Here is a 14,225-nt window from a genome sequence, read left to right on the forward strand (position 1 = left end):
CATCACCTACCTACGAAAAACGAGAGGACCCCTGCCTTTAAGAGAAAACACGGGGAAGGGGCTTCTCCCCAAAGGAGGCAGGGGCTTCCAGCAAAGGGGCTAGAGATCTGCCCCCCCCCACAATTTTGCCCTCTAGGGTATAGCGAGGAAACACCTCCCGCCAAAAAAAAAGTGCGAGTGCCCCCACCCGAAGGACCCCCCCCACTAAAAGGATGGAGAGAGAACTGAACGAACCCCCACTTTCTGCCTAAGAAAACTAGGGTACCTCTCCAAGTAGGGCAGGGGACACCTCCCCCAGGGGAAAGGATACTGCCAAGGGCTGGGAGACCCCCAACTCCAAACCCCTAAGAGCGGGGCTACTGCTCGAGATCCCCCCCCAACCAAAAGGGTCCGGGAGCCCCTCCCCCATCCCCTTCCCCGAAGCCAGGCGACGGGCAGGCGGGCCCATGGCTGCCAGCTCCGGGCGCTGGGGCAGCCAGGACCCCCGTGGGCCTCCGCAGCCCCCCCCCCAGCGCCCCCTCCCCAGGGCGGGCGGGCGGGCGCGGGGGTCCGGGGGGCGCCTCCTCACCTTCCCCTCAGCATGGCGCCCAAAAAAGACAGAGCGAGAGCGAGGGAGAGCGGGCGAGCGCCGCGAGGGGGGGGAAACGCATGAGGCCAGGAGAGAAAGCAAGCGAGAAAGAGCGAGCGAGCGAGCGAGAGACACCCACCGACCCCGCCCTTCCTCCTCCTCCTCCTCCTCCTCCGCGGCCCGGCCCAACATGGCGGCCGCCCCCCTTCCTCCTCCTCCTCTTCCTCCCCCCGGGGACGCTGCCCCGGCCGGGCCGGGGGCCTGACCTGTCGTCAGGGAGCGGGAGGCGGTGGTGGAGGAGGTGCGGGGTGGCCGGGCAGGCGTCGGGGGAACACGGAGGAGGCGAAGGCGTTGATGGCGGCGGCGGCGATGGCGGCGGCGGCGACTCTGATGGTGGCGGCGGGGGGGTCCCGGGCGCGGCCTCCATAGTTCCTTTGGGGGGGAGGGGATGTTAATGCACGAAAAAGGACTGCTTGGGCGTGGCGGGAGGGGCACACTTCAGCTCTGAGGGCTCCTCATAGGAATGGGTATATATTTTTTCGGTTTCGGAATCACCTCTGCGCCGACCTCCGCGTAGGCCGCGCGGCCTAGGCCTCGGCGGGCCGCTCGCCGCTTTTCTCCGCAGCCCACCCCTGGGGTCACTCGCTCACGGGCGCGGGGCCCTCATCGGGGCGAAAGCCCCCCCACACACCTCCCCCGCGGGCCCGGAGGTGGGGGACCCGGGGGACACGGACACTGGTGGGTGGTTGGGTGTAATTAGCGCAGGTCGCGCGCGATGGAGCAAGCGAGGGGGGAGGGGAGGAGAGGAGAGCGAGCGAGGGGGGTTAAAAAAAAAGGATTTTAGGGAGAGAGGAAACGGGCCGCGGAGACGGGCCGACTGTCTTGTCTGTCTGCCCGCCCTAGGCGCCCCGGCTGCTCGGCCCCCGCCGCAGTCAGAAATTCACACAAAATGGCGGCTCGGCCCAGAGGAGCCGAGAGGCTGAGGCGGGAGGAAGGGCGAGGTGGGAGGGGGAACTGGGAGGCGGAGGCGGAGGCCGTGTCACGTGGAGGAGAGGGGCCTAGGCCCTCTCCCGAAGGGCGGCGGAAAAAGCCGAAGGGAGAGAGTGTGGCCGAGGCAAGGCGGAAAAAGCCGAAAGCAGCTGAGCGGGAGACGGGGGGAGGCGGAAAGAGCCGAAGGGTGCGATAGGGGTGTGGCTAAAGGATGGATGGAAACAGGAGGCGGAACTAGCCGAAAGAGGGATTTAGACGGAAAAGGCGTAAGGGCGGAGCTCGGGATGCGATCGACAGCGTAAAAGAGTGGGAAATTCGCCCAAGAGCAAGCGGGAAGAGCCGAAAATTGCCAGCTTGAGGGAAGGCGGGAAGAGCCGAAAGTTTTAGGTGGGAGAATGGGAGGAAAAGGATCCGGGCTACGAAGAGAAAAATAATAACCGAAAGCTGGAGGCCGGGTGCCGTGAGTTGTAGGTTTCCGGAGTAGGGGAGGATGGAGCGGAGCCGGTCCGGAGCTGACGTCATTGGAGACCTCGGTCGGTGGCGTCACTCAAGGGCGGTGCGAAAGGGGCGGTCCTTGGTACTACCTCCAGGAAGTTTCAGAACTTGGAGCGTGGTACGGGGAAGGCTCTCGATAAATGCTGCACGAGGGACCTATTAACCGGGTTCAAACACTGTGCAGGGCGCCTGGGTGGCTCAGTTGTTAAGCGTCTGCCTTCAGCTCAGGTCATGGTCCCAGGGTCCTGGGATCGAGCCCCGCATCGGGCTCCCTGCTCCATGGGAAGCCTGCTTCTCCCTCTCCCACTCCCCCTGCTTGTGTTCCCTCTCTCTCTGTGTCTCTCTGTCAAATAAATAAATAAAATCTAAAAAAAAAAAAAAAAACACTGTGCAAACGTAAAGCCCTTTGACCCTCGCAGCTGTACTTAGAGGAACTACTACTCCCATTCAGTGGATGCAGACTGAATCCTGGTGTTTAAATAATGGCCTCAAAAATCATTAGTATTAGCCATAAAGAGAACCTCAAGGATTTTCATCAGTGCCGGCATTCCACTGGCTCCTGCAAAAATTCGTGCAGTCCTATTTGCATCCAAGGATCTTAGTTCCGTGCTTTTAGGACCTCCTTGTACGGTGCCAAGCTCTGCGATGGGCCCTGGGAACAGTTTCTACCTTCCTGGAGCTTAAATACCGATAATGCCCCGGGGAGGGGAAAAAAAAAAAAACCAACAACCTGGTCATTAAAAGGGAGCCTCTGTTAATATGGAGGGGAGGGGGCTCGGGGCAGGGTTGTTCAAGTTGAGATAGGAAAGAGAGGAGAATGTTCCGGGAGAAGGGAAAAACTTATTTCAGACCTGGCCAAGTCAAGGAACATTTAGGTTCCAGGAACAGGGGAAAAAAAAAAAAACCGGTGTGAAAGAAAAATCTGGAGGTGAAGGCACCAAATCACTTCCTGGTATATTAACCCTACCAAAAAGAAAAAAAATGCCCCAAAACCTGGTCTGGGACTTAAGCTTTTTGTAAGAGTAATTTACAACCTCCTTCAGTGAGGTAATTCGCTTTCCCGATAAAAATACTGAAGCCGTTTGTGAATGAATTTTGAGGGTATGAAATTTGTTCTGGGAAAGTAGTGGTCCACCCACTTGACAGCTGACTGCCAGTCAAGACTCATAATTTTCAGTCTTTTCTTTCTTTTCTTCTGGATCTCATCTCTAATCTCCTGATGGGTGTTTAACCATTCTCTTCTCCCATAAAGTGTCCTTACCAGGAATAAATTTCTAGTTCACCCACAAGAGACCTTTTTTCCCCCTTGCATGCATGATTGTAATACAATGTTGGGACAGGGGCGCCTGGGTGGCTCAGTCTGTTAAGCGTTTGCCTTCGGCTCAGGTCATGATCCTGGGGTCCTGGGATCAAGCCCCACGTCCGGCTCCCTGCTCAGTGGAGAGCCTGCTTCTCCTTCTCCCTCTGCCTGCCACTCTGCCTACTTGTGCTCTCTCTCTATCTGTCGAATAAATAAATAAATAAATCTTTAAAAATATAAAATAAAATGTTGGCACATGCTTTTAACTAAATTGTCCAAAAGTTTTCCTTAACACGAGGCTAGTAGAGCAGGGCTATAAGAATGAAAAAGAAAATACCGCAAATCGTCTTTCCTTTTCTGTGCCTTGATTTCTGAATCCGTGTATTCTAGTTAATGGATGTAACAACACTGGTTGAGACCTTAGACCACATGGAGGACAGGACCCCATCCTTTCAAGCTGTGGTCTCCAGCTGGTGCCATCTCTGAAGCTTCAGCAGGCCATTCCAGAATTCTAGAGGGCCATCTGCTTTTAGGTAATGAAGAAAATGAGAGGGGCACCTGGGTGGCTCAGTCAGTTAAGTGTCTGCCTTGGGCTCAAGTCATGATCTCAGGGTCCTGGGATCGAGTCTCACATTGGGCTCCCTGCTCAGCTGGGAGTCGGCTTCTCCCTCTGCCTCTCCCCCACCCAGGCTTGTGCGTGCTCTCTCCCTCTCTCTCACTCACTTTCTCTCTGACTCAAATAAATAAATAAAATCTTGGGTGCCTGAGTGGCTCAGCTGGTTAAGCATCTGCCTTCAGCTCAGGTCATGATCCCAGAGTCCTGGGATCGAGTCTCGCATCTGGCTCCCTGCTCTGCAGGGAGCCTGCTTCTCCCTCTGCCTCTCTGTCTCTCATGAATAAATAAATGAAATCTTTATTTATTTTTTTTAAAGATTTTATTTATTTATTTGACACAGAGAGAGAGAGAGCACAAGCAGGGGGAGCGGCAGGCAGAGGGAGAGGGAGAAGCAGGCTCCCCGCAGAGCAAGGAGCCCGATGTGGGGCTCGATCCCAGGACTCTGGAATCATGATCTGAGCTGAAGGCAGCGGCTTAACCAACTGAGCCACCCAGGTGCCTCAATAATTGAAATCTTTAAAAATAAATAAATAAAATCTTAAAAAGAAAAAAAGAAAGAAAATGAGAACATCAGCAAATCCCATGAGGCAAGATTTCTCCATGCCTTTTCAGTGTCCTACTAGAATGCTAACATTGTCTGTCGAGCCCTTCTGACATTCTAGAGGTCACTTAAAAAAATTTTTTTTTGTTTAAAATATTTATTTATTTGAGAGAGAGAGAGAGCAGAGAGCACAAGCAGGGGAGGGGGGACAGAGGCAGAGGAAGACTCCCTGCTGAACAGGGAGCCCAATGCAGGGCTTGATGCCAGGCTCTATCCCAAAACCCTGGGATCATGACCTGAGCCGACGGCAGACGCTTAATCGACTGAGCCACCCAGGCACCTCTCTAGATGTCACTTCAACCTAGTATTTGTTGATTAAGGTCTAGACTCTGAAAAGTTGAGGAGGATTCTCAAGTTTCAAGTGGTTTTTGTCTGGCAGAAAAGACAACCTTGAATGATATTAATCAGTTTTGTATCAAACTTTCCAACCTAATTCCTGCATTCTCTTTTTTTTTAAGATCTATTTATTTAAGATCTATTACTCGTGCACACACACGAGTGGGGGAAGGGGCAGAAGAGAGGGAGAGAAAGAATCTCAAGTAGACTCCCCGCTGAGCATAGACACCCCCCAACACACACACACACACACACACACACACACACACACACTGGTTCCCATTACCCTGAGATCATGACCTGAGCCGAAAGCAAGAGTCAGACACTCAACCAGCTTAGCCACCCATGTGCCCCTCCTGCATTCTTTTTTATGTTGTCCATACATACCCACTTCTCATCGCCAACTTGGACCAGCTTTATTTTTCTGCTGGTTCCCTCGTGAATGAGTTAAGTTCATTCATATCCTTTAATACCCTTTATAATAAACTGGTAGTCTAGTAGGTATAAACTGTTTTCCTGAGTTCTGTGAGCCACTCTAGCAAATTAATGGAATCAGAAGAAGAGGTTGTAGGAACGCTCCCATTTATAGCCAATCAGAAGGGCTTCCAATTCAAGGCTGAGGCTGGGGGTGGGCAGTCTTAATGAGAATGAGCTCTTAACCTGTGGGATCTCCTGCTAACTCCATGTGGATAGTATCAGAACGGAATTGAAGTGGGGAACATCAGCTGGTATCCCCCAGTTGCAGAACTGCTTGCTGTGGGAAAACCTCCAAGCATTTGGTGACCGGAGCACGGAACTATAGAGTGTTAGAGTAGAGTATCTCCCTTAGAACCACTTTGGAAGGAGTTCCTGGCTGGCTCAGTGGAAAAAGCATCTGACTGTTGATCTTGGGGTCATGAGTTCAGGCACCACCTTGGGTGTAGAAATTACTTAAAAATGAAATCTTTTTAAAAAGGAGGGGTTGGAGGGGTGCCTGGGTGGCTCAGTCGTTAAGCGTCTACCTTCGGCTCAGGTCATGATCCCAGGGTCCTGGGATCGAGCCCCACATCAGGCTCCCTGCTCCGTGGGAAGCCTGCTTCTCCCTCTCCCACTCCCCCTGCTTGTGTTCCCTCTCTCGCTGTGTCTCTCTCTGTCAAATAAATAAATTAAAAAAAAAATCTTTAAAAAAAAAGGGGGGGGGTTGGGGCACCTGGATGGCTCAGATGGTTGAGCGTCTGTGTTCGGTTCAGGTCATGATCCTGGAATCCCTGGATCGAGTCCTGCGTCGGGCTCCCTGCTCAGCAGGGAGTCAGCTTCTCCCTCTGACTCTCCCCCCTCTCATGCTCTCTCTCTCTCATTATCTCTCTCAACAGATAAATAAAAATCTTTAAAAAAAAAAAAAAGGCATGAACAAGAATGTTCACAGCAGCATTAATCAAAAAATAGTCCCTAAGTAGGAACCACTTAAATGCCCATCAAGAGGAGAACAGACATGTAAATTGTAGTATATTTGCCACTCTTGAGAACCCCTGGATTGCTGGATTAGAAGACCTGATGTCAGAGTCCTTTGCAATACATCTTGGGCAATACATCTAGAGAACCTTCTCTTTCATGGGGCCCAAGCAGTCTTCAGAGCTTTCTTTTTTTTTTTATAAATATTGTATTTATTTATTAGCACAAGCAGGGGGAGCGGCAGAGGGAGAGGGAGAGGAAGAAGCAGGCTGCCCGCTGAGCAGGGAGCCAGACTCAGGGCTCGATCCCAGGACCCCGGGATCATGACCTAAGCTGAAGGCAGATGCCCAACCAACTGAGCCACCAAGGCGCCCCAGCCTTAGAGCTTTCTTGGCTGATGAGTGAGAGCAAGTCTCCCACCTGTGATACAAGTTGCCTCCAAAATTCCAAGAGAGCCACCAAACAATGTGGCTTTTTCTGCACAAGCGTGTGTGTGTGTGTGTGTGTGTGTGTAGTAGTAGTAGTAGTGGGATGGGGGCAGAGGAAAGTTGCAAGTTTTAGCAATTTGCCCTTTATTTTGGGAAAGACAATAACCCCCAAATTCCAAAATTCTTCCTCTGGACCTCCAAAATGTCTCTAAGCTTGGCAGATCCTTGTATTTTCCTGAGATGAAAAGAGGCATTATGGTATGTGGGATCTTGCTGACTGCCAACCCAATAGCTATTTCCTCTTTCTTCCTTACTAATCCAACCCTGGATTTACTGGGAAATTGGGGATAATGAAGTACAGGCTAGATCATTGGTCCTTTCGGTTCTCAAGGAAATGATGTCGCCCCCTAGAGGACATTTTGGGAATCACCGTGGGAAATTTGTGGGGAGTTTTTGTTTTTTGTTTTTAAGATTTTATATATTTATTTGAGAGAGAGAGAGAGGGTGAGAAACAGCATGAGAGGGGAGAGGGTCAGAGGGAGAAGCAGGTCCTGGCTAAGCCGGGAGCCTGATGTAGGACTCAATCCCAGGAGTCTAGGCTGAAGGCAGTTGCTCAACCAACTGAGCCACCCAGGCGCCCCATGGGAAATTTGTGTTTATTTTGGGGTTGTCAGCTTGTTCCCAAGAGGACAGTATTGCTTCCTTGAGGGCACTTTGGAAGTTTGCGGGGACTCTTTTGGGCATCACAATAATGAGGGGGTTGTTACTGGCACTAGAGAACAGGGACCAGGGGATGATAGGATGTCCTGCAGCATGACCTTGGTAATGAATGATCACCTATTGAACAAAATTAGCGATAGTTTTTAAATAATGGAAAGAGCTGTTCATACTGTTATATCAAACTGTAATGCTGAACTTTTCCAGTTTTGGAATTGTGTGCATAGCAAAGTCATGGCAGACCTGGGAATTTACGAGATGTATATTACCATCTTCCGGGTAATGAAAATGTTTTGGAGCTAGAAAGAGGTGGTGGTTACACAGCCTGGTGAGTGTACTGAACACCAACAAATTGTTCACTTTAATTTTTTTTTTTTTTTTTTTTGAGAGCGAGAGAGCGGGGGAGGAGCAGAGGGAAAGGGAGAGAGATAATCCCAAGCAGGCTCCATGCCCAGCATGGAGCCAACGTGGGGCTTGATCCCAAGACCCTGAGATCATGACCCCAGCTGAAAGCAAGAGTAGGAAGCTTAACCCACTGAGCCACCCAACGTCTGTGTTCACTTTATTTTTTTATTATTATTATTTTTTAAAGACTTTATTTATTTGACAGAGAGAGACACAGTGAGAGAGGGAACACAAGCAGGAGGAGTGGGAGAGGGAGAAGCAGGCTTCCTGCGGAGCAGGGAGCCCGATGTGGGGCTCGATCCCAGGACCCTGGGATCATGACCTGAGCCAAAGACAGACGCTTAATGACTGAGCCACCCAGGCACCCCCCCTGTTCACTTTAAAATGGTTAGTTTTAGGGACGCCTGGGTGGCTCAGTCATTAAGCGTCTGCCTTCGGCTCAGGTCATGATCCCAGGGTCCAGGGATCGAGACCTGCATTAGGCTCCCTGCTCGGTGGGAAGCCTGCTTCTCCCTCTCCCACTCCCCCCGTTTGTGTTCCCTCCTGAAGAGGGAGTGACCTGATCCATGACCTATGAGTATGCAGTAACTTTTGTAAAATGATCACTTCGTGGAAAAGAGCCCTGAAAATCAAACAACCTGCCCTATAAATTATTTTCTCCTGCTCTTCTAGACTCATTACACATCTAAAAGGGTCCTTTTTCCCACTTCCCCCCTTATACTTTCCTAAAGCTTACCGAGAAAATTTAATGTAATGGTATATTCTCAAATTTGGGGGTATACATGTTTTTAAACTTTTTGTGTTAAATTGAATTTCACATAAAAGAAGAAATACATGTAACTTAAAAGTAAGCATTTTATTTATTTATTTATTAAAGATTTTATGTATTTATTTGACAGAGACAGCAAGAGAGGGAACACAAGCAGGGGGAGTGGGAGAGGGAGAAGCAGGCTTCCCGCCGAGCAGGGAGCCCTAGGCGGGGCTCGATCCCAACACCCTGGGATCAAGACCTGAGCCAAAGGCAGACGCCTAACCATCTGAGCCACCCAGGCACCCCAAGACGGTACATTTTTTTTTTTAAGATTGTATTTATTTATTTGACAGAGAGAGAGACAGTGAGAGCAGGAACACAGGCAAGGGGAGGGGGAGAGGGAGAAGCAGGCTTCCCACCGAGCAGGGAGCCCGATGTGGGGCTTGATCTCCGGACCCTGGGATCATGACCTGAGCCAAAGACAAATGCTTAACGACTGAGCCACCCAGGCATGGCCTAATAAATCATTTAATGCTAAGGATCACTTTTAGTCCTTCAAAATATTTTGACTCCCTTTATTTTTATTTCTATGATACATGTACATTTCACTTAAAAATATACGACAACTCAGCGGAAGTGTTTATTTCCAAAGTCTTATCCAACAGACACTTGATATAACCCTCTGCAGCATGGTTATCCTAGACTTCCAAATGTTTTTCCTGTACAAAGAGGTTATTTGAGCCTGTCATTGGCATTTTGCCCTGGGATCAGGAAGTAGCACAGCATAGTTGAAGAGTTTGGGATTCAGGACTTTAAAATGAGGGTTTTGTTTATTTTTTCAAAGATTTTATTCATTTATTTGTTAGAGAGAGAGAGAGAGAGCACAAGCAGGGGGAGCAGCAGGCAGAGGGAGAAGCAGGCTCTCCGCCAAGCAAGGAGCCCAATGTTGGACTCCATCCCAGGACTTTGGGATCATGACCGGAGCCGAAGGCAGACACCCAACCAACTGAGCCACCCAGGCATCCCAAAGTAAGGGTTTTTTTTGTTTGTTTGTTTGTTTGTTTTAAGATTTTTATTTATTTATTTAACAGAGAGAGACACAGCGAGAGAGGGAACACAAGCAGGGGGAGTGGGAGAGGGAGAAGCAGGCTTCCCACTGAGCAGGGAGCCTGATGCGGGGCTCGATCCCAGGATCCTGGGATCACGACCTGAGCCGAAGGCAGACGCCCAACCATCTGAGCCACCCAGGCGCCCCCAAAGTAAGGGTTTAAAAAAACTTTTTAGGGACACCTGGGTGGCTCAGTCGGTTAACCATCTGCCTTTATACGGCTCCAGTCATGACTTTGGGGTCCTGGGATCGAGTCCCACGTCGAGCTCCCTGCTCCATGGAGAGTCTGCTTCTCCCTCTGACCGTTCTTCCCCCACCCCCCCGCCGCCTGCCCCAGCTCGTGCTCTCTCTCTCTCAAATAAACGAATAAAATCTTAAAAAAAATAAAATAAAAACTTTTTATTGTGGAAAAATTCAAACATATACAAAAATAGAGGAAAAAGTAAAACGAATCCTCATGTACCTATTACCCAATTTCAAGAATTATAAACTCAACCAGGGACTCCTGGGTGGCTCATGGGTTAAGCGTCTGTCTCTAGATTTAGGCTCAGGTCATGATCTCAGGGTTGTGGGATCAAGCCCCAGAGTTCCCATCCGGCTCCAAGCTCAGTGGGGAGTCTGCTCCAGATTCTCTTTCCCTCTGCTCCTCCCCCGACACCCTCCTCCCAACCCCCATGTGCGTTCTCTCTCTAAAAAGAAACAAATAAATCTTTAAAAACTAAAAATAAACTCGGCTAAAGTCAGCTCCTTACTCCTACTCATTGACCATCCCCCTACTCTGCTAGTTAAGCATTTTTTTTTAAGTTTATTTATTTTTAAGTAATCTCTACACCCAACATGGGGCTTGAACTCACAACCCCCGAGCTCAAGAGTCAGGCACCCCACTGAGCCAGCCAGGTGCCTGCCCTTATTTGCGTGTGTGTGGTTTTTTTTTTTTAAGAGTTTATTTATTTATTTGACAGAGAGCAGGAGAGAGTGCAAGAGAGAGCACAAGCAGGGCGAGCAGCAGAGGGAGAGGGAGAAGCAGGCTCTCAGCTGAGCAGGGAGCCCCATGTGGGACTCGATTCCAGGACCCAGGGATCGTGACCTGAGCTGAAAGCAGATGCTCAACCGACTGAGCCACCCAGGCACCCTACCCATATTTGTTTTTTAAGTAAGCCCTATGCCCAATGTGGGACTTGAACTCAAGACTCTGAGATCAAGAGTCACATGTCCCACTGACTGAGCCAGCCAGGCGCCCCTAATTGATGTCTTTTAAACAAACCCTAAGAGTTCTTTGGTTCTAGCAGGAAGGGCAGGAAAAGAATTGAAAACTGGAGGGCGCCTGGGTGGCTCAGATGGTTAAGCGTCTGCCTTCTACTGAGGTCATGATCTCAGGGTCCTGGGAGCAAGTCCCGCATCAGGTTCCCTGCTCAGTGCAGAGCCTACTTCTCCCTCTCCCTCTGCCACTCCCTCTGCTTGTGCTCTTCTGTCTATCTCTCTGTCAAATAAATAAATAAAATCTTTAAAAAAAAATTGAAAACTGGAATAAAAACACCACACAGATCTTTGCTCCAGGGTTCTCCACCCTGACTGCATTTTAGAATCATCTGGGGAGCATTTTGTAAAAATCCCAATGTCTCAGTTCCTCCCCAGACCAATTAATCAGTCTCTGAAGGTGGGGCCTGGGCGCTATATTTGCTGAAAAACTCCCCAGATACTCCTAATGTGCAGGTGGGACTGAGAACCACTGCCTTGGTTAATAGTGAGCAGTCACCTGGGTGGAGGTAATTATGTAATTCTGAAACCCAGGGACCTGATCTATTGAATAACTGCTCTCCACCCCCTTCAAGTGACAAAATCTCAGTTTTGGCAACTGCTCTGATTAGCTGTTGCTGAAAAACAAACCGCCCCATGGGTATATATCCCATGGTCTCAACAGGGTCTCCAAGAGATATCTGTACACATTTGTTTATAGCAACATTATTCACAAGTCAAAAGGTTAAAAGCAACCCAAATGTCTACTGAATGAATGGATGGATGGATAAACAAAATGTGGTATATACTTACAATGGAATATATTCATATTCAGCCTTAAAAAGAAGATGGAAGGAGGGCATCTGGGTAGCTCAGATGGTTAAGTGTCTGCCTTCGGCTCAGGTCATGATCCCAGGGTCCTGGGATGGAGTCCCGCGTCAGGCTCTCTGCTCAGCGGGGAGCCTGCTTCTCCCTCTGCCTCTCCCTCTACATCTCCCCCAGCTCATGCTCTCGCTCTCTCTCTCTGTCTCTTTCTCTCTCAAATAAATAAATAAAATCTTTTAAAAAATTATCTCTAAGAACGGAAGATACTGCTATTGTCAACTGTGCAAAATGCAATCGGCCATAGTGATAATCAAGAGAACTTACTGAATCCCCTTGTTTCCATAATTATTTCCTTAGTTGGCATTATTTAACCCTGGGAATATTTGCAGTTAAATATAGAAATTGTCTAGTGGCTCAGACCTCTGGAATTAATGTTTTGGTTTAAGGAATTTGTGTATATTTGGGTTTTTGTATGCAGGAAGTGTTTAAGAGAATCTGGCCTATTGGTGCTCAAAATTTTCCCCTGCATTGATTTTTTTTTTAAAGATTATTTATTTATTTATTTGAGAGAGAGAGAATGAGAGACAGAGAGCATGAGAGGGAGGAGGGTCAGAGGGAGAAGCAGACTCCCCACCGAGCAGGGAGCCCGATGCGGGACTCAATCCAGGGACTCCAGGATCATGACCTGAGCCGAAGGCGGTCGCTTAACCAACTGAGCCACCCAGGCGCCCCCTGCATTGATTTTTTTTAAGATTATTTATTTATTTACTTATTTATTTGAGAAAGCGCGCGCGAGAGAGCATAAGAGAGAGCATGAGCTGAGGGAGAGGCAGACTCCCACTGAGCCTGACTTGGGGCTTGATCCCAGGCCTGATCCTAGGATCCCGGGATCATGACCCAAGCCAAAGGCAGATGCTTAACTGACTGAGCCAGCCAGGCGCCCCAATTTTTCCCTGCATTGATTTAAAGACCTGAAGTGACTGTGAAGTTGTTTAGTCAAAAAAAATGTGTGTGTGTGAGAGAGAGAGAGAGAGAGAGAGAGAGAGAGAGAATGTGCCCAAACTTCAAATTAATGAATCTAGACAAAAGATGTATGAACATGGCCTTTCTTTTTCTGCCATCTTGGAGTCTGTGGAGGCCTGCTGGGAACAGGACTCCTATAATGCCAAATAATGTCTGGAAGGCTATGGTCCAAGGCCATTTTTGCTAGCTATAAGCGGGGTCTCCAGAACCAGAGGGAACACACAGCTCTTCTTAAAATCGAAGGTGTTTATGCTCGACTGAGCCACGGAATTATATCTAAGCAAGAGATGTGCTTGTGTGTACAAAGCAAAGAACAACACAGTGACTCCTGGTGGCAAACCAAACAAAACCAGAGTAATCTGGGGAAAAGTAACTCATGCTCATGGAAACCGTGGCATGGTTCGTGCCAAACTCCGAAGCAACCTTCCTGCTAAAGCCACTGGCCACAGAATCCGTGTGTTGCTGTACCCCTCAAGGATTTAAATTTAATGAAAAGTAAATAAATAAATGTGTAGATTAAAAAAAAATAAGATGTGGGGCACCTGGGTGGCTCAGTTGGTTAAGCCACTGCCTTCGGCTCAGGTCATGATCCTGGAGTCCTGGGATCGAGTCCCACATCGGGCTCCCTGCTCAGCGGGGGGTCTGCTTCTCCCTCTGATCCTCTTCCCTCTCGTGCTCTCAGTCTCTCATTCTCTCTCTCTCAAATAAATAAATAAAATCCTTAAAAAAAATAAGATGTATGAACATTCATTGGGCTATTTTTTCTGTAAACCTGAAAATCTTCAAAATAAAAATACGTGGGGCACCTGGCTGGGTCAGTTGGTAAAGCCTGCAACTCTTGATCTCAGGGCCCCATGTTGGGTGTAGAATGTACTTCAAAAAAAGATTTTGTGGGGCGCCTGAGTGGCTCAGTTGTTGGGCGTCTGCCTTCGGCTCAGGTCATGATCCCAGGATCCTGGGATCGAGTCCCACATCGGGCTCCCTGCTCGGCGGGAAGCCTGCTTCTCCCTCCCCCACTCCCCCTGCTTATGTTCCCTCTCTCGCTGTGTCTCTCTCTGTCAAATAAATAAATAAAATCTTAAAAAAAAAAAGATTTTGTGTTTATTTATTTTATTTTATTTTTTTAAAGATTTTATTTATTTATTTGACAGAGAGATCACAAGTAGACAGACAGGCAGGCAGAGGGAGAGGGAGAAGCAAGCTTCTCCCAAAGATTTGGGAGGAATCCCAAGATTTTGTGTTTAAAAAAAAAAGTTAGGGACGCCTGGGTGGCTCAGTCGGTTAAGTGTCTGCCTTTGGCTCAGGTCATGGCCCCAGGGTCCTGGAATCGAGCCCCACATTGTGCTCCCTGCTCAGCGAGGAGCCTGCCTCTCCCTCTGCCTGCCGCTCCACCTG

At 49.1% G+C, this 14,225-nt stretch overlaps 1 protein-coding gene across 6 annotated transcripts in view; it reads right to left on the reverse strand.

Moving 5' to 3' along the window:
* Positions 1–1,000, reverse strand: part of ZC3H4 (zinc finger CCCH-type containing 4) — a 41,940-nt gene extending 40,940 nt beyond the window's left edge. For 3 of the 6 annotated variants that reach the window (XM_034986849.1, XM_034986848.1, XM_034986846.1), the window contains exon 1: positions 569–673. In XM_034986849.1, the coding sequence (XP_034842740.1) occupies positions 569–582 (14 nt within the window). In that variant the 5' untranslated portion in view covers positions 583–673. Of the gene's footprint in view, positions 1–568; positions 674–834 lie in introns of those variants that run through there. The other 3 variants (XM_034986850.1, XM_034986845.1, XM_034986847.1) reach the window with 3 other exon arrangements.
* Between the last annotated feature and the right edge of the window lie 13,225 nt (positions 1,001–14,225).

This window comes from Mirounga leonina, unplaced genomic scaffold, assembly GCF_011800145.1.
Source record: "Mirounga leonina isolate KUSES-001 unplaced genomic scaffold, KU_Mleo_1.0 Mir_376, whole genome shotgun sequence".
NCBI classification, from domain to species: domain Eukaryota; kingdom Metazoa; phylum Chordata; class Mammalia; order Carnivora; family Phocidae; genus Mirounga; species Mirounga leonina.